Source organism: Salvia splendens, chromosome 6 (genome assembly GCF_004379255.2).
Source record: "Salvia splendens isolate huo1 chromosome 6, SspV2, whole genome shotgun sequence".
Lineage (NCBI taxonomy): Eukaryota > Viridiplantae > Streptophyta > Magnoliopsida > Lamiales > Lamiaceae > Salvia > Salvia splendens.
In genome coordinates this window covers 871,675-891,625 of record NC_056037.1, presented here as the reverse complement: position 1 = coordinate 891,625, position 19,951 = coordinate 871,675, and the positions used below count along the sequence as shown (strand labels likewise).

The 19,951-nt window shown below is 34.2% G+C and overlaps 2 protein-coding genes across 2 annotated transcripts; one reads left to right on the top strand and one right to left on the bottom strand.

Moving 5' to 3' along the window:
* Nucleotides 1-1,173: 1,173 nt before the first annotated feature.
* LOC121809357 (auxin efflux carrier component 6-like) lies at nucleotides 1,174-19,596 on the bottom strand. Its single transcript, XM_042209936.1, has 7 exons — nucleotides 19,109-19,596; nucleotides 17,194-17,720; nucleotides 2,494-2,683; nucleotides 2,303-2,388; nucleotides 1,995-2,152; nucleotides 1,592-1,668; nucleotides 1,174-1,324 (listed from the first exon to the last, which is right to left on the bottom strand). Exons 1-7 carry the CDS (start codon nucleotides 19,534-19,536, stop codon nucleotides 1,258-1,260), a joined length of 1,533 nt encoding a protein of 510 aa, XP_042065870.1. The 5' UTR covers nucleotides 19,537-19,596; the 3' UTR covers nucleotides 1,174-1,257.
* LOC121809358 lies at nucleotides 8,873-15,305 on the top strand. Its single transcript, XM_042209937.1, has 10 exons — nucleotides 8,873-9,615; nucleotides 11,408-11,500; nucleotides 11,598-11,756; nucleotides 11,839-12,098; nucleotides 12,249-12,449; nucleotides 12,521-12,613; nucleotides 12,917-13,015; nucleotides 13,122-13,448; nucleotides 13,531-13,764; nucleotides 13,851-15,305. Exons 2-10 carry the CDS (start codon nucleotides 11,410-11,412, stop codon nucleotides 13,875-13,877), a joined length of 1,491 nt encoding a protein of 496 aa, XP_042065871.1. The 5' UTR covers nucleotides 8,873-9,615; nucleotides 11,408-11,409; the 3' UTR covers nucleotides 13,878-15,305.
* Nucleotides 19,597-19,951: the final 355 nt, after the last annotated feature.

Here is a 19,951-nt window from a genome sequence, read left to right as displayed (position 1 = left end):
AGTTTATATCGGTATTTCTAATTTTTGTATACATGTAAACGGACTAAATTAACTTTTTATGGCCGACCACATTATGGCCATTTAGCATCACTCTTTTTCTTGTTAGGTTAAATATAATGTGTAGATGACATTTATAATCTCATTTACTTTTTAATGAGGTTTGTTAATGTGGAGATGACATTCATTATCCCATAGCTCTTTTAATGAGGTTTGTCAGGATAAATGTAATATGTAGATCACATTCATTATCCTATTTCTCTTTAAATGATGTGGGAAGGATCCTCAAATGTGAAATCCTCCACAACACCGGCTACTGTGCACAAATTTCTTTTTAAATTTTATAATCCTTACAATTGTCTTTTTAAATTTTATAATCCTTTTCAAAAATGTCATATTATTGCGATATTTTATTTTCATTTTTATATTATGCAATAATTTATTTAATGTATAAATAGATTTTCGTTACTGTAGTCAGATCCATGACAAAATGCTAAATATTTCTCATTTATCAGTTTACAACATCCCCAAACCATCCTAACGCGTTGATACTCCATAATGCATATAAAGGAATTTGAATAAAATATAACACAGTTGTAGTGCACATGCAAATAAATTTAATACTCCCTATGTCTTTTATAATTAGTCACCATTTGACCCGACACGAGTTTTAAGAAACGTAATAAAAAATGGATTAAAAAAGTTAGTGACATGTGAGTCCTACTTTTAAATATTAGTTTTATAATAATATATGAATGTGAATGAGTTAGTAGAACGTTTATCATATCATATTTGTGCGGGGTGTGATTAACTTAATTATTACTTAATTTTTTAATTTTGAAAAATAAAAAAGGTACGGGGTGTGATAAACTTTTAAAAATGTGTATATTCTCATACATTTCCCACATAATTGTGCTAGTTTTAGTACATAGTCGATGTTAACTTGTTTTGCTAGGTTTAGTATGTTGTCAATGTTAACTTGTGAATTGTCGGTTACTGAATAGCCGAATTTAAATCAAAGAAGTGAAACCTAGATAAAGACAATCTAGTTACAGCTCAAATATATGTGACCATGAAGCCACAGTTCACATGTGCTTGTGCTTTTCCTTTCCCACTTGCTCGTAAACTTGAAAATTGAAATTATAAATTCGTAATTATTAGTACTACCATAACGTATAAATTGAACATCATTTATGTAATTGCGAATTAGATATGCAGTCATACATAGTTAGGACAAAAATATGATCGTTAAGTTTCTCTTCACAAGCCCAGCAGTATGTAATATAAAAGGGTTACTGGCAAAGAAACCAACATTCCAAAAATGACCCTGCATATATAAAAGGATTATTGTTAATTATTTTGGTCATATTATAGTCACTCTAATAAAATGAGAAACTAGAATATTAAATTATAAAATTTTAATATTTTTTAATTGTTTCATTTGAAAAGGTATTTTCTTATTCTCACCAAATCCTGCCATTTTATAAGAATAAGACAATTGAAAAATAATGAAATTTGTAGTTTAATATTCCGTTTTAAAACTTTATGTAACTGATTAATTTAACTAAAAATCATGATTTAAAGTAGAGATTACCCAGTGCTTAGTATGTCAGGGTGTAACCCATACTCTCGTGCAAATACAAATGGGACGATTCCTTGCGGCAGAGCTGCCTATATTTTGTGAGAAAAAAAATTAGTCTAAAAAAATGAAAGAAATAAAATAAAGACTAAATTAACTAGTACAAAAAAGAAATCAATTTGATATTGAAATGTGAATGAATTCACTACTATCCTACCAAATACAATTTCATAAAATAATTCATAGCTGGATAATTACAATAAAATTCAAACTACATGATTTTTCAGTTGATTTTTAAAATTACGCAACTAGCTAAACTTTGATCAAACATGATGTATTTTTTCTTGCCATTTTACCTTTTCTATAGGCTTACTTGGTAAACCATAATCAACACGCAATAACTAGAAAATCGACGTACCTGAACCATCGCAGCGTGAAGATGCGTGCCTCTCAGGCCGACAGCTACGGATGCAGCGGACATCACCACGGGGCCGGCAATGAACCGAATGGCCATGGATATTGCCGCCATTTTTGTCCCACAAGCTATTATCCGAGGCTGAAGTGCCATGAACAATCCTGCAATACTAATTTCTTTAACACTTTTCACTATATATAGAGTTAACAAAAGTATCCATTTTATTTGATAGATTTTGGTGACATAATTTAGGCAGCTGTGAAATTCTCTTTTCACTAAGTTAAAATGAAATACTACAAATAAATGCATACCTAAGCTGAACATGGCCATCCCAAGCCCAGCATCAGAAATGATTTTGATTGAGTATTTCACCACACTTGGCATGCCTATATTCCATCTGTAAAATTTGTGGTAATTGTTAAAAATATCTTCATTTCTTATCAAATTTATACGTACAAAACTATACAAGTAATGAAGCCTTTAGTAGTAATTAAGGACTTACTTGAAAGAGATTAGAGACCATAATAGGCCTAAAACACTTGAATAAGTATTTGGATTACGAGAAAGCTTCCTTCCAACCATAGTCAAAATTAGTTTTAGCATAACCAGAGCACGTGGCATCTCTTGATTGGTAGCTGCATCTCCCTCCCTCACTTCAATCTTTGCGCAGTCTCTGAAGCTAAGATCTTTTTCTGCATTAATATCAAACAAAATATTTTTTTGATAAAAAAATTATACTAGTACTTAATATATTAATGATTAATTAGATTTAATTAAACTAACTACAAAAGTTCAATTACAAATTAATAAATTATCATCATTTAAAGTAACACATTTTGCCTTTTGTGCTGCAAAAGTTCAATTACAAATTAACAAATTATCATAATTTAAAGTAACACATTTTAAAAAATAGTTAATGTATGAAGTTTAATGTTGAAAAAATGTTTTGCTTTGAATGGAACGAAGGGAGTAAAATAGTTCAAATAATATGAGGAAACTTAAAGAAATAAGTAAAAATGAGAATGACACAATAATTACTAGAATTGACAATGAGGGACAAACAAGTGTAGTGGGAAGATCATCAAACTGTCTTTACTACATAATTCAAATGGGGAAATAATTGAATCCCACATATCAAATCCCAATTATAACACACGTGCTTTTATGTAATAATGTAATCCATTGATAAAAGTTTTTCAACATCATTGTTTCATCTCCAAATCCAACCACTAATTAATGGACTAACCCCTCACATTAAAAGGAAATAAATTATAAATGTCACTACTAGAAAATTGGACTATCCTTACATTCATCTTATGGCACTTTGTAAAAGATGTCAACCAAGATATTTTATCACCACACCATACTTTTGCTGCATTTATATTCAATACTAATACTACATAATTAAATAAATGCCAAAATAAGACTTCTGTATTTACACTATCAAGTTTCTTTCAATTCTATTATTATAAAAGTTTTCATGCGTAATTATTAAAAACTAGTCTTATTAAAAAATTATGTAAGTAAAATAAAGTACCGCTTTAGCAAATTGACAAAGTACAAATTGACAAAGTACACGCATTAGCAAATCAAATTGTCAATATTTACAGCTTTTGTTATTTTAATTATATATTAGGTTTCATAGCAAATTGGCAAAATTATATTAAGCCAAAAGGCCCAAAAAGAATCCTAAATTTATGCTAAATTAACAGAATCAACTCCACCGTTCTTGTCTTTCTCTTCAACTCCACCGTTCTAAATTAACAGAATCTGCTCTCTTCATCAACCCCACCGTTCTTGTCTTTCTCTCCCCTACTGCTCTATCGTTCTCCACATCTGCCAATTCTATTTGAGTCGAAAGAATTCAATCTCTCTCTTCTTGTGTGCTCTATCTCGGACGAAGGGTTGTCGTGCCACCACACCACTGTCGTGCTTTGTCTTCTCTCTCAGGTTAGCTCGTCATCATCTCGCATTCTTAATTAATTTTTGGTTTTATAGCCCTTTTTAAAAGAATTTCCGAAATAATTAAAGATTGCATTGGATATTTTGGATTGAACTGAAGAGCATTCATATTACTGTTTTAACAGCAAGTTCGATTTTTGGCTCCCAAATTCCATAGTGATTTGTAATTATTGACTCTCTTACTTTTGCTTATATGATTTTCTATTTTGCATTGTCAATGCCTATTGTCCTGCTGAAAGAGTTTGAAGGTTTTAATAATTCATGATATGAACAATAAGATTGAGCTTAAAGGTTTTGCTTGCTCACCCTGTTGTCCCAGTTTGTGCTTACTATGTTTATGTTCACCATGTTTTTCCAGATTGTAATATCTAAGTTTCATTATTGAATAAGTGAAAAATGCTCTTTTATTCTATACTTGTGGGGTTACTCAGGATATGAGGATTTAGTTTTTATATAAAATATCAGATAAGCTTCAATGATCAATAATATTGTGTCACTCGGTGGGTGTAGATGCAAAATATTCCATACTCTCAATGTTAGCTAGTTAAGTTACCTTGCTTGAAGGAGCCTTTGTACCTACATTTGTTAGTTCCCTTCACAAGGAGTAGTTGGTTCAAATTGTTTAAACCTATGATATTCTTGTTTCTCGCTATTTTTATTTTTGGACATTGCTTATATGGAATTCATAATTATTAAGCTAAGCACTTATTGTTCTCATACAGATAACTACATTTGAACATTTTTTTTTACTATTGAATATGACTTGAACAAATACTTGATGACTTGAACGTTAAAAACCAATATAAATATTTTATAAAGATTTAGCCCAATAATTTAAAATCAATTAAAGCCATACAATCTGGGAATTGTTAGTAAGTTTAGCACAATTAATATTACAAAGTTAATATGTTATCTCATGTTGTTTGACATTTTATATGACTATTTATTCTCTTATTGACTAAGTTGTCTACATTAATTTATGATATATATAGGTTTGGTAGGTATTTATTAATATGGATAAGAGTTGGATGACAAAGTCAAGAGTAACCGATGAGTACCAAAATGGACTTCAGTACTTTTTAGATTATGCTTTTCGCAATGTAAGCATAAATGATAAGATATTGTGTCCATGCAAACGCTGCCAAATGACAATATTTGCGAGTAGAGACGAAGCGTATGAACATTTGACAGTCGATGGATTTATTCCTGGATACACGGATTGGATAGCTCATGGAGAACTTCCTAGTATTCTTGCTTCTAGGCGTGAAAACCAACATAATAATGTAGAGGCTTTAGGTGATGATGATATGCAGGGTTTAGTTCATGATGTCTTTGGAGTTCCAAATGAAGATGGATATACGGACGATACTAATTCCCAAATGGATTCGGAAATTGCTAATGGGCAAGCAAGAGAGTTCTATAGATTGATTGATGATTCAAACCAGCCTTTATATGAAGGATGTGCTAAATTCTCAAAACTATCATTCATAATCCGTTTGTTGCATTTAAAGTGTCTTGGGAGATTAAATAATAAGGTATTTGATATGCTATTGGACTTACTAAGAGATGTTTTTCCTTATGCCATGGTTGGTCTACCAAAGTCTTATTATGAAGCTGATAAATTAATGAAAAAGCTAGGACTTGGTTATGAGAAAATTGATGCTTGTCCGAATGATTGCACTCTGTACTGGGGGGTGAATGAAAACAAAACTTCATGTGACACATGCCATAAGCTTAGATGGTGTACTACTGATAAAGATCCCACGGGTGAGAAAAGAAAGGTTGCCCAAAAGGTGTTGTGGTATTTTCCACTCAAACCAAGGTTGCAAAGGTTGTTCATGTCTTCAAAAACGGCATCCCATATGAGATGACATGCTGAAAGTCGTACGAAGGATGGGTATATGAGGCATCCCGCCGATTCCCCAGCATGGAGCACATTTGATAGTTTGCATCCTGATTTTGCTGAGGAATCTCGCAATGTTCGATTGGGATTAGCGTCAGATGGAATTAATCCCTTCAAAAATATGAGTGTATCACACAGCACGTGGCCTGTCATATTATTTCCATATAACCTTCCTCCATGGATGTGCATGAAAGAGTCTTCTTTTATGTTATCTCTATTGATACCCGGTCCATCAGCTCCTGGAAAAAATATTGATATTTATTTGCAACCACTTATTGCTGATCTAAAGGATTTGTGGGAAGTAGGAGTTGAAACGTATGACACATCTAAAATGCAAAATTTTCAGCTACGTGCTTCATTGTTATGGACAATTAGTGATTTTCCTGGATATGCTTATTTATCCGGGTGGAGTACCCAAGGTGAATATGCATGTCCGGTATGTAACAAAGAAACACATTCTAGTAGACTGAAACATGGTGGAAAGTATTGTTACATGGGTCATCGAAGATTCCTACATAAAGAACACGAGTTTCGGAAGAATAGACGACTCTTCGATGGCACAGTTGAGTTTGGAGAAGCACCGCAACAACTATCTGGCGATATGGTGATGGATGACTTGAGAGACTTTACTATGAAATATGGTAAGCTAGTTAAAGATAATCCAAAGCTTTTTAGTTGGAAAAAAAAGAGTATATTTTTTGAGTTGCCATACTGGAAAGATAATATGGTTCGTCATAATCTCGATGTCATGCATACTGAAAAAAATGCCTGCGAGAGCATCTGTGCCACATTGTTGGATTTGGATGGTAAATCAAAAGATAATTATAAATCACGCCAAGACTTGGAACAGATGGGAATAAGACCTGAACTTCATCCAATTACTAATGAACGGGGAAAAGTTTATTTACCGGCAGCAGCTTATACAATGAGCAAGAAGGAGAGAACAATATTTTGTCAGGTCTTGAAAAATCTCAAAGTTCCTGATGGTTATGCCTCAAACATCTCAAGGTGTGTTCAGTTAAAACCACCAAAATTGCTAGGCTTGAAAAGTCATGACTATCATATTATGATGCAACAATTATTACCTATAGCATTGCGAAAAACACTCTCTAGGACAGTACGTTCACCTTTGATACAGCTTAGTAAGTACTTTCGAGAACTATGTTGTAAAGTAATTTGTCCTGCTGATATCATTCGTTTAGAGAAAGATATTGTTGTGGTACTTTGCCAATTGGAGAAGATATTTCCACCATCATTCTTCGATGTAATGGTGCATTTGAGTGTACATTTGGCTACAGAAGTGAAGCTATGTGGGCCGGTTCACTACCGTTGGATGTATCCAATAGAGAGGTAATATATATTTGCAAGTAATATTTATGAAATTTAATAGTGTATATAATGAAGGATGTTTTTTCAATGATGAACCATTTAAAATATTTGAAAATCTAATACTTGATTTTTTTGCAACAAGATATTTGGGCACATTGAAATCATATGTTCGTAATCGAAGTAAACCTGAAGGTTCGATTGCTGAAGGATATCTAGTAGAAGAATGTTTGAGATTTTGCTCTTTGTATTTAGCTGACTATGTGGAGTCAAAGTTTAATCGAGCATCTAGGAATGAAACTGTTACAGATAATACAAAAATAGGATTAGATGTATTTACGATTAACGGTCGTTCTCTTGGAAAAGGAACTGCAATGAGATTAGATGACGTAACATTGAAGAAAGCTCATCAATATGTATTGTTCAACTGTGAGGCTGTCAGACCATACATCGAGTAAGTTATTTTGTGAATTCCTATTTATTATAGCTTTTGAACTTTTTTTTAAAACTAAGAATTGTTCTATTTCAGGCAATATTGGGAAGTAGTTGAACAATCTCATCCTCACGTTGCACGTCATCAGTTGGAACGTATCCACAGTGAAAGGTTTGCTGGTTGGTTTGCTCAATATGTAAGTTATATGCTTCACAATGATTGTAATGGTTAATATGCAGTGTTGTTGCTATATATTATTGTGATTTAATTTCTTTCAATAGGTTGAAGGGTTAACTGTCTATGAGGAAAATCCAACATTAAGAGCTCTGAAGTTACTTGCTCGCGGGCCTAATATAATTGGAGTGAAATATAAAAAGTATATTGTAAATGGTTTTCGGTTCCACACGAAAGATTTGGAGTGTACAAAGAAAACACAAAATAGTGGGGTGCGTGTTAAAGCTACAACGTCAAGTTTTTCAAGTACTAGGGATCAAAATCCAATCTTAAGCGAGTTGGACTATTATGGAATTCTAACCGATGTCGTTGAGCTGGATTACAATTGTGGACATAGAGTTGTGTTATTTGATTGTGAATGGGTGTCAAAAGGAAAACGATTGAAGACAGATGCTGATGGATTTACATTAGCTAATTTTTCAAATGTGATACGCCATTATGAACCATTTATTCTTGCATCTCAAGCTGAGCAAGTCTTCTATGTAGAGGATCCAACTGAATCACAATGGAGCGTAGTTGTCTCTGCTGCAGCACGAGCTCATTATGGCATGGAACCTATTATCGATGTGGAGACTTACTTACAAAGTAATATTTGTGTTCCTGCTGATAGTATAGAGTTGGATGACTTTGGTTGGGTTCGTGAAGACATCGATGGAATAGAGGTTGACTTAAATGAATGATTTTGATGACTTATATGTTATCAGATGGTGGTTATTGAACAACATTCAGTATGGAAACTACGATGGTGAGTAAAGAAATATCTTCTTATTTTGACAATAGATACATGATTAATTGATATGCATTGATTTTGTGATTCTTGAATGTCTATACATTGTGTATACACATAAGCACATTTATTAAAATCGAACTAATTTTCAAGTTTTTATTCTGTTTTGCAGCATCTAAATTTTGGCATCTTATAAATCAGAGTGAAGAGGTGTAGTGTTGGTTATTGATTAGAGATAGACTAATAGATTGCATCCTATTACTCAGAATTTTTCTATCAGGATTTTGGTCCAGGTCCCTCCGTCTGTAGCTATTTTCTATGAATGGGTTTCATTGTTAACTTGAGGTCTTACACGATTCTGTTGAGCTACACTGTCTAGTTAGTTTGATCACAATATGATTCATAAGATTGATTTTCTGATATGGTACATGAAATGGAGCTGGAATGCACGTGTTTAGCTTAGCATTTGTATGAGATTCTGATATATAGCTTTGTTGCCACACGAACTGCATGGGTTGTCATCTGCTGCCAACTTCCAGCCTACTGTCGAGAGCTGCTGCTTCGTTGTCTCCGCAGCCGCTGCTGCCCGGTGCGCCAACGAACTCTTTGACCAGTCTGTCAGGCTGCCTCCTCGCACAGTGATAATCTTGTTTTTCATCTATGTATACCAATTCTAGATTTGCCACTTAATATAATACTCTAGTTAACGTATTACGAAGTTTTACTCGGAGTGTAGTTTCTCCTAAATGTCTTAAAACTATTTTTAATTTCTACTAGTGTGGTTTGTGTGTGTGCTTATGTATTTTTTATAAATATGTCTTATAAGTGCACTACTTTGATGTCCTGAAATTCATAATCTTACATGTCTAGTTATCTTTTTCCTCCATCAGGCTCTTAAAGAAGCACTTGCGCAGATCAGAGCGTGCTCATTTAATAGATGTCCTGAAAAAGAAAGCTATTAAATGTGGAGACACAGCTGAAATTCATTCTCAGAAGTGCTTACATAGTACTTGAGCCTTCTCCCTTTTATTGTCATGGTGTAAGTTTTCCATTTAATATCTCATGGTTAAATCAAGTGCAAACATTCTTTTCAGCCCACCATCTTCTCTTTTACTAAATCTTTATTAGTGATCGAATTTCATCATCAACTTTCAAAACGCGGGTTTGAAATTGACTTGAATTTCATTGGAATTGTTTAAAGTATAAAGTAAATGGTGCCAACTATTAGTTCGTACTGTGATAATCTTGTTTTTCGTCCATGTATATCAGGTCTAGATTCGCCACTTAATATAATACATATTAAAGTAAACAATTTTAAAAGTTTTATTCAGAGTGTAGATTCTAATAAATGTTCTTAAACTATTTTCAATCTCTATATTTCTAGTGGTCGAATTTAATCGTCAACTTTCAATACTCGTGTAAATTTTACTGGAGTTGTTTAAAGTAAAAAGTAAATGGGGTAAGCTATTACTTCGTACAATGATAATCTTGTTTTTCGTCCCGGTATACCAATTCTAGATTCGCCACTTAATATAATATAGTAAAGTAAACAATTTTAAAAGTTTTGTTCATAGTTTAGATTCTAATCACTAATTAAATTAAAATAATCACTGCAAAACGTTTTTGAAGAATATTTATTTCTTACCTGTTGAATTATATTTTTCTGCTTCTTCTTCCTTCAATTATTTTTGTGTGTAGACTTGATCGGATTCCCTTTCATTATTATTTACATCATCTTTTGTCTTTCTTTTTTATCTTTTCTTCCTATTTTGAGGCTTTGCTGTAGACTGTAATAATTCTCATGCTTGAATCAGTCCTCTGCGGCCTTGAAATATAAGTATAGTATTATCTCTTATACTTGCACTTAGTTTGATCAACAGGAATGGATATTTCTTTTAGCTTCATTGGCCAAAATTTTAAATGTTTAGCCTTCAATCCATTTAATGAGTGGTTTTTTGCAATCGGATCTACTAACAACATTGTTAAAATCTCTGATATGCGAAAGCTTTCTACTGCCTTAGTAAAGCATACAACTTAAGGTTTATTTTCTCTAGAGGATAGTCCTAAATCATTAAGTTATTGAAATCGTTATGAGCAAAACTAGTGTCAGTAGCCAAGCTGTCAGATTATTAACAATTGAGAGTTTATAACAGAATGCATATTGAGAGTTTATAACAATGCATATTGATGCCTAACTAAGTTTGAACCTTCATTTTAGATTATTCAGTCACTGCTGCATGTTGTCTTAAATTCAGTTATGTGCTACCACATCAATTTACAATCATCTTTGGTGTCAACATATGGAGATATTATGTGATTCTGTTTCACATGTGTCATGTGTGCCTCAATTACAACAAGATCATCTCATGTGTTTCATCTTTTTTCGTTTTAAGACTACCTAGTTTGATAAATTGTTGAGTTAACTTTTCTGCATTTGTGATGTTCCCATTTGATCTTTGATTAGTGAAATTTAAGTATTTTCTTCTCAAAACCCAGTTTAAGTGTGGCAGCATGGCCAACTCTGTTTAATTAACAGCTACTACCTTTTTTGTGGGTTCGACATCCAAGTAGTAATGGAGTGAAAACATTTTGCCAACATAAAACTAAATAAATTTTTCAAGTTTATTAACTAATATGGTACTCCCTCTGTCCGCTAATAAAAGTCTCGTTTCTCCATTTTTATCCATCCGTGAATAAGAGTCCCGGTTTATAACAGAATGCATATTGAAGTCCTACAACATTTTCCGGTTATGAATAATGGTGAATGTTATCCTCTTATAATGATCAATAATAATGTTGTCTATGCTTACTTTATTATTCTAATGTAGCAGTTATGACTTCTAAACGTCGAGGGCAGTGTAGCAAAAGTGTTCGTTTGCAAGACGAACCAAATGTTTCACAACAAAGGTTGAAAACCAGTGAAGGTAACAAACATTGAACTGATTATTCTAACTTGGACTCGGATTTGTTGTTCGAAATGGTGTACTATACTTCAATATATTCTTTTATAATGATACACAGGTTTCACTACTAAGACAGCAATAGGCAGAAGAGTTTATAGTAGAAATCTACATCAAAAAACTTTGGACATGGTCACACCTTCGCACCACAGCCATGAAAGTGTGCCACCATTGGAGAATGAGCGCTTGAGTGTCGACGTCGAACAACAAGAAGATGAAGGTAATGGGAAATCAAACATTGTGACAAGTTGTGTAACCTTTTAAATAATAGACTAATCATATTATACTCGTCGTTCTTCAAGGTATTGCATCTAGTGCTGAAATTGTTGAAAAGCAAAGTAGAGGCCCTACGTATATGAAAAATATTTGGGGTCGCCCTCTAAACTTGCCCCCCATTCATGTTGAATATAATGAGTTCGGTCAAGCTATAGGTGGTGAGGATAGCACGCTCTGCCATTTCCTAGGTTCGATAGCAAGAAGCGGTAATTATTGTCCTATAGATATTAAAAGTTGGCATGCCATTCCAAAGGAGAGAAAAACTGAGATGCTTGACATTGTAAAGGTAGTTAATGTTATTTAACTTTGTCAGATCTTTTCGTTCCCTTCTATGCTTTTTGACTATCTTTTAACTTTCTCATTTTCTACATGATTGATGATTATATATACATATATATACCGTATATATAACAATATCTGACTATGTTTAACGTAGTTACGATTCCATGTCCCTATCATTGCTGAGAAGTGGATCCTGGAATCTATCGGGCTTAAATGGAGAAACTGGAAGCATTACTTGAAAACGAGATACTGGGCTGACGTACCTATCGAGCATTTAATAGATGATAGGGACGAAAGAGTTTTGGAAGTTCAATGGATCAATCTCCTTGCCTATTGGAGAACAGAACATGCAAAGGTTTAATCTACAATTTGAATGCTCATTTCATTTGAACTATGCATTCACTACCCCTTTTCCCTTGCTATTAGAATGCAAGCAAAAGAAACAAAAAAGCGCGAGAGAAAAAGTTAATGAATCAAAGGACAGGAAAGAAGTCGTTTGCCCAAGTTAAAGCAAAAATGGTAATGTTTTCTTTTTTTCTTTTTCCTATGTTTTACTGATTCTTTTTACAATACATTACTCCCTCCGTTCCGCGGTAGTTGAGTCATTTCATTTTCTGCCATCGTTTTAGAAAAATGATAATAAATAGTTAAAGTGGATGAAAAGTAAAGCAAGAGAGATATCTAACTTATTCTCTCTCTTACTTTACTTTTTTTCTACTTCAACTATTTATTATCATTTTTCTAAAAAGAGGGCAGAAAATGAAATGACTCAACTACCGCGGAACGGAGGGAGTAGTAATTTGACAGTGTACATATTCCTAGACCAAAGAACTTGGACAATGCCCATCTCGTGTTCAACTTTTCAAAACTTGTTTTGTTTCTTCAAATGGAAGCACAAGTGATGCTGTCTCTAGCAAAATTGTATGTGACGGTATATTTGTCCATTATATGCAATGTATTATGCAATCTAATTCGTGCATTAGTTTTTAAAAATTTATGCATTAAATTTTTTAAATTGTGTAAACAGTCAGCAATGGAAGATTGTAATGATCAATCTCTTGAAGGTTCGGACGATGCAATTGCTCCAGATGATATCTTTGCCCAAATTATGGGGAAGGATAGACCCGGCCATGTAAGGATGATGGGTAGGGGAGTGCGTCCTTCAGATTTATGGAACGAAACTTCTAAAAGCACATCGAACCGTTTGCTAGTGGAGTATCGAGAAAAGATTGAACGGCTAGAGGCAAGGCTTGCAACACAAGAAAGAGTTTGTGGTTCACAAGCAGACACTAGGCCAAATGTGATAGTCTCTAAGCCTTCCTCAGTAAATGCTACAACAACTCATATTGATCAGGTAGCTTTGCTTTTATTTTCATACCATTTTAAAATATATTACATATTCAAAATGGTGATTAATCAATTTTTATGTTTTGGAGGTTGGTACATACGTGTCTCTAAGAAGCATTTTCACAAAAAAAATTGTTGCCAAAGGATGTATTCATAGCATAGATCCAAGTACAAAAGTTGGCGGACAAATGTTAGGATTGAATTGGTGTGAAATAAATGTTAAAGTTGTGGTTGAACCTAAGGAGGAATTGATCAGACCCTACGACAACTTGCACGAGCTTTCCCAGACCGTTGGTCATATGATTGCTTGGCCATGTTTTTTGGTATATTTTATAAATTATTTACTTACATATAATTACAAATGCACTTTAGTTTGATCCATCGTGCATATCCACCTCTATGTATGCAGGTGGACCCATTAAGTGACAACCATTGAATATTGATACATTCTCTTCTTGGACTACAGGTACTTGGAAAATTTAAATAAATTATAGTATTTGTATGATTAATTTGGTATATGCATTTTATTATGCTACTTGTATTAGGGATTATTTTGACCTTTGCTTTTCTTCTCATGTTATACGTATGGCTTTGTGGCTGTAAATCATTTTAGATTCCCCAGTAGATATAGTTTCTTATCATATATCTCTAATACGCATTTTTATACATCATATAGTTTAGAGGGATGTTGATTGTGCTAAGTTTTATCTTCCTATAACATTGTTGCATCTTGCTCATAGCCTTATATACTTTGACATTATCTAAAATACAGGATATTCTAGAATTGGCACCACAGTTACCAGTTACAAAGTTTTGGTCGTCTATTTTCTAATATGTGTGTTTTTCTTAGGGGTGTCGAAACGGGTAGCGGCCTAGCGGGTAACGGATTCCCGTCCCGACTTGATACCAGCCGGGTATCGGGTACCCGCTACCCGACAAAAGCGGGAAACGGGGCGGGTTTTGGTAGTATAATTATAGTGTTGTGGGTATACCCGATAAACCCGCCAATAGCCGATATTTTGAAAGTTAGGGATTTCGAATTTTAATTTTAGCATTTTAGGAATGTAGGTCTCTAATCTCTTTTCTTCCTTTCCAATTTCTTCTTCTACCCGCCGGCGTTTGCACAGTACACATATACTATATCTTTTTACCGCTATCCAATCTTCATGGAGATATTAATTATATCATGTATCTTCAATTTTTTTATATTGATCTATAAACAGTCAGGGAAGGAGTGTGAAATATAGGAGTGTTATATATGTATTGTCAGGGCATACATTGTCACGCGTGTATTATCAGACACATATATGTATTGACTACTGGCAGTACTTGTATATGTATATGTGTGCATCGGGATTGCAGGTGCGGGTCGGGTACCCGCGGCGTCGGGTGCGGGATACCCGATAAGGTGTAGGGCGGGTATCGGGACCACACATATGGCTGAAATCGGGTGCGGGTACCCGCGGGTATCCGTTTCGACACCCCTAGTTTTTCTTCTCATTTGGTTATATTTCATTCTTTAACAGTTTGTTCCTTACAGCTTTTTAATTCTTCTGGTACATATTACATATATATAATTGTTGTTTATGTATAACTCCAGATTTATAAAATCAAATGTTTCAGGTGGTGTCGCAGAGAACGTTTGCTCTTTCGACAGATTTAAGAGGCAAACATATCTCAAGAAACAAGCAATACACTTCTGGATAGATAGGATTTTACTAGTTCTGGTATCTTTTGTGTATTTTACGTAGATGATGAACACTTTTAATATTGTTTAGTATGTAAATATATTACATTTTGGCATTACATACTTTGACCTTATGTTATTTGAATATGGCGTTTTATTGGAATTTGTTGTTTATGAAATTTTGTTGGATATTATAGTTTAATATGAATTTTATATATGTTGGAAGTGAAACTAGAATATTATGTATACACTATATATATATATATATATATATATATATATATATATATATACACGTCAAATATAATTTGAAGTATTTGAAGGATGTAAATATAAATTATAGAAATTTGTAGACTAGATTGTAAATTATTTAAAATGCAGGATGAAATTGAAATAATATTTATTTATGGGGGGTATTCCTTAAATATTCGTCAAGTATATTGGTGTAGTCTAATAGAACATGTTGTGGCAATTTCTAGTGTCATTAGATGTGATTCTTCATTACATTTTTTGAGTGTAGCAATGATTGATCTTTACTTACACATGAACTATTATTACATGTGTTGGGGCTGACACTTACTTCAAGTGCCACTATAGATAAAGTGTAATGTTAACATAATTCTGGTGGCATTTTGAAGTGCCATAAAAAACCAATTTTCTAGTAGTGTGTAAGGAAACAAAACTAAGAAGATGAGGATAGAGTATGAGAATAATTTTCCACCAGTTGATAATAAAACTATTCAACCACATCACGACTGTCAAAGAATGGTTTCTAGTGGATTCATATAAATTAGTAGTAGTATAACTTAATATTAAGTTATTAACAGTATAGTTATCAATATTTAAACATTTTTTAAAATTAAAAAAGTATTTATCGACAATCATAATTAATGTTGTTGAGACCAAAACTATTAGTCCCGGCACAAAATATGAGAGATTAATCACTTTTTGGGGAAAGGGAACAGTAAAAATAACTTTAGAATATATCAATAAATAAAGAAAGGAGCATGTGCAATTAGTATGTAATTAAAAGTGAAGAACCTTTATAATTATCATAAAAGAATCCTAGAGCATTGTGACACCAGAACTTTATTGGTTTTGCTTCAGTTACAAGCTTACTTAATTGCAATTCAATTAATTTAGACATACTTATATCTGTACGTTAACCATCCATTCTTTCACAAACCCCTTACACTATATATCATTTATTTATAAGTATTACCGTTTTAAATTAAATTCAAATATTCCTTTAACAAAAACAACCCTTTCAGTTAAGTCATACTAAGGGAGTGTATAAGAATTTATCCTCCTTCAATTTCTTTAATTTATGTATTTTCGCATAAAAATCAACACACATAATTTAATCTCTTTCTCCTAATAGAAAAGAGGCAACATTATTAGCAATACAAATGAGGCATTGAAAGTTGAAAGTGGTAGAGTCAATTCCTGTATGGTTAGACCATGTATATGACAGAATGAAAACAGAATCTTGTGACAAAATTATACATGCAAAACCCCATTTGACAGCTCCACCTCTCTGCATGTACAAATATAGCCTACTGTTCTTGTTCCCCTAATTCATTTTCTTTTTTAACATAAAATATTCAGAGTAATTGCACATTAAATTATATAGTTTGGGCAAATTTTTTATCTGTAAAAACCCTTTTCCAAACGTGATAATTTTTGTTGAAATCATAATTTTTCGTTAACTTCCAACCAATCTTATAAATTTGAAGTTAGAATAAAATAGTATTTTTTTATTAATTTTTTGCAATTGTTCAACAATAATTAAAATTAAACTATATGTGAGTACTAATCAGATATAATGTGACAATAAAACCAAGTTATTCATGATAAATAGTCGTCGTTTTAATTAACACATAACCTAGAAAGACATTGTAATTTTTTACTATTGAGAGACAATTGCTAAGAATAAAAAAATTGTGATTTGAACAACACTTGTCTTGTTTAAAAATTCGCAATATCGTTTCAATTTTCAAAATTAACTAGAATTCGACAACTAATAATTTATTCATGCAAAACGATAAATTAAAATTCGACGTACCGTAGACATCGCCGCTGAATCCATGCGCCTCGGCCGGCGACTCCCACACCATCTTCACCGACGGAGACGCCTGCCGAAACCCCCTCCCCGTCGGCGGCGGCGGCGGGCTGACAGCGGCGGCGATATCGAACTCATTGAAATTAGACGCTCTCGGAGTGGGCTGCAGCGAGTAGGCGTCCGACGAGGCATAGCCCGACAGCCTCGGGCTGACGGGTCGGAGCCCGAACCCGAACTCGTGGGGCGTGTTGATGGAAAAGATCTCGGCGTTGGAGAGGTTCGATGCTCTGGGCGTGAGGCCCATGGAGGAGGACGGGGCCGCGGACGACGTGGACCGTCGGATCCTCACGCGGATGCGGCCGTTGTCGTCGATCTCCGAGTCCGTGCAGAGCGGGTCCCGCCCGTCGAGGGAGATGACGTCGTTGTCGATTTGGAATCGGGTTATTGCAGCGGCGGTTTGGCCCGGGAATTGGGTTTGGATTAGTATCTTCGCGGCCCGGTACTCGAAGAGGAAGAGGAGTAGGGTGTACCTGAATTAATTAACATCAAATTAAATACTATTAGTATCAATTTCTAAGAAAATTTAGTTCGAGTGAATCATTAATCTTTGATCTTTGTTATAGGTTAAGTTAAGATCTTCTAGTGTATATAGTAATCGATTAGAGTTAGTGTTCGTAACAATCGACACTCCTTAATGGACAACATTGAGTCAGTAGGTCATCACATTGACGACTAAAAATAATTTTTTTAGGAGAGACTTATTATAATTCATTTGATCTATAAAATGAGGAGTAATTTATCAGGAGAAATGACTCATAGTACTTATTTTATAAGGATTGTTGAATTAATAATGTATTATTCCAAAAATATTGGTATGATTACCCATCAATTTTTATGACATATGGTGCAGGCTCATAAATAGAAACCTATAGACTAAACAAAATTTTATTTTTGGACATTTAGTTAGATTTTTAGCCAAATTCAAAATCGATATCTCATTTTTATCAATGAACGTGTGACAGATAGTGACTTTACATTATAATAAACAATTTGCGAAACGCAATAAATGTCATGTGACAAGTTTTTCAAATCAAACAAATGATGATTAAAGAAAAACAAAAATGGTGCAAGATTTTCTAAAGTTTGAGGAATCCAAAGGTGAAAGCGACAGTGTAAGAAACATATGTGTAGAGTGGTCAAAAGAAAAATGAACAATCACATTCCTACCTTCACAATAATGTATCTTGTATTTTTAGGCCAAAAAAAGTTTCACTTTATGACTGCCCCCCATATGTTTGACTTATGTCCCCCCTACTCACTTTTGTACTAAGTTTTTCCTTTAATAACAACAAAACTCTTAACACCCCAAACTCCTTCAGATGATGTCATTATTCGTTTCATTTAGTTATCATATATTGGTTTTATTTTACAATTCATAAAATTCTATCATGAGTCATTGACTTACACAACCATATAACCAAGCTGAAACACACAATAATATTTGACCCAACAATATAAATGAGCTTAATTTGGTCAAATTCGATGGATGCCGAATGAAACAAACAAATATATCACATTAGATGCAACTTTAGAACTTGAACCAGAACCACTATAGTATAACTTTGGTAAAATTTTAACCGACCCAACAAAATATAACATGCCCGAACATAAAAATGACCAACACAAACTTAAAATTTGGTCAATATTGGTAGTAGACCGGTCCACCTCGATCAGAAAAAAGGGTGACCATAAAGCTTTAACTGACTCAACAATATAGCTGAATTAGAACAGAAAAATGATTGACACAACAATATATATTCAGTCTAGTGTGACTCGATCAGAAAAAAAAATCCAACCCTAACTCGAAGTGCTAACGAAACAAACAAATATCACACACCAGTGTAGAGAGAGAACATACCAAATAATGCATTGGAGAACAACAAGTTGGACCATCCGTGTCTGCGTGAACTCCCCATACATGGCTTTAAGCAAAGGGATTCCCATCACCAAAGTGTTGGGCAGAGTCGAGACCGAAAACAGCGTGATGAGCCACTCGAGCCGGCCCCCGAGGAGGAGGCACCAGGCCGAGAGAAGCGCGAGGATGAAGGCCTTGGAGAGCGTGTCAGCGAGTATGAACTCGGCGTCCATTTGGTAGGGGTTGTTGTGGGCGATGAAGTGGAAGGAGAGGACGGGGACGGCGAAGACGGCCACGAAGCGGTTCACGCCCGAGCACTGCTCGGGCGTGAACATCTTCCACCACTTGACGGAGGCGTAGGCGACCAGCATTGCGGAGTAGAGCGGGACCATGGCGCACATCACGCTGTAGAGGTCGTCGCCGCTTATCATAATGAGTGAGTGAGTGAGGGAGTGAGTGAGTGAGGAGTGGTTGTGAGGGAGGGGGTGATATCAATATGTAGTGTTGGAGTGAGTTTGTGGGGTTGGGGGATTTTGTTTTTACTTTGCATTATCTAAGATAGGTAAATATTTACTTCTTCTGTCCGGCAAAATATGTGTTCCACTTTGACTCTGACATGAGCTTTAATAAAGGGGGAAATAGCCATTTAAATCACCATGTTTGGTCAAAATTTGCTCTATCCCACAAAGTTTGAAATCCGTTAAGTAAATCACGAAATTTCAAATTTTCTAGTTTATCGCATAAGTCGAATTTTAGGACGAATCTTTGTGGACGTGGATTGAGATTTCAAGATGGATTGAGATTTAAACCACGAAAAATATGCGTGTATAATCCGAAGTGTAATCA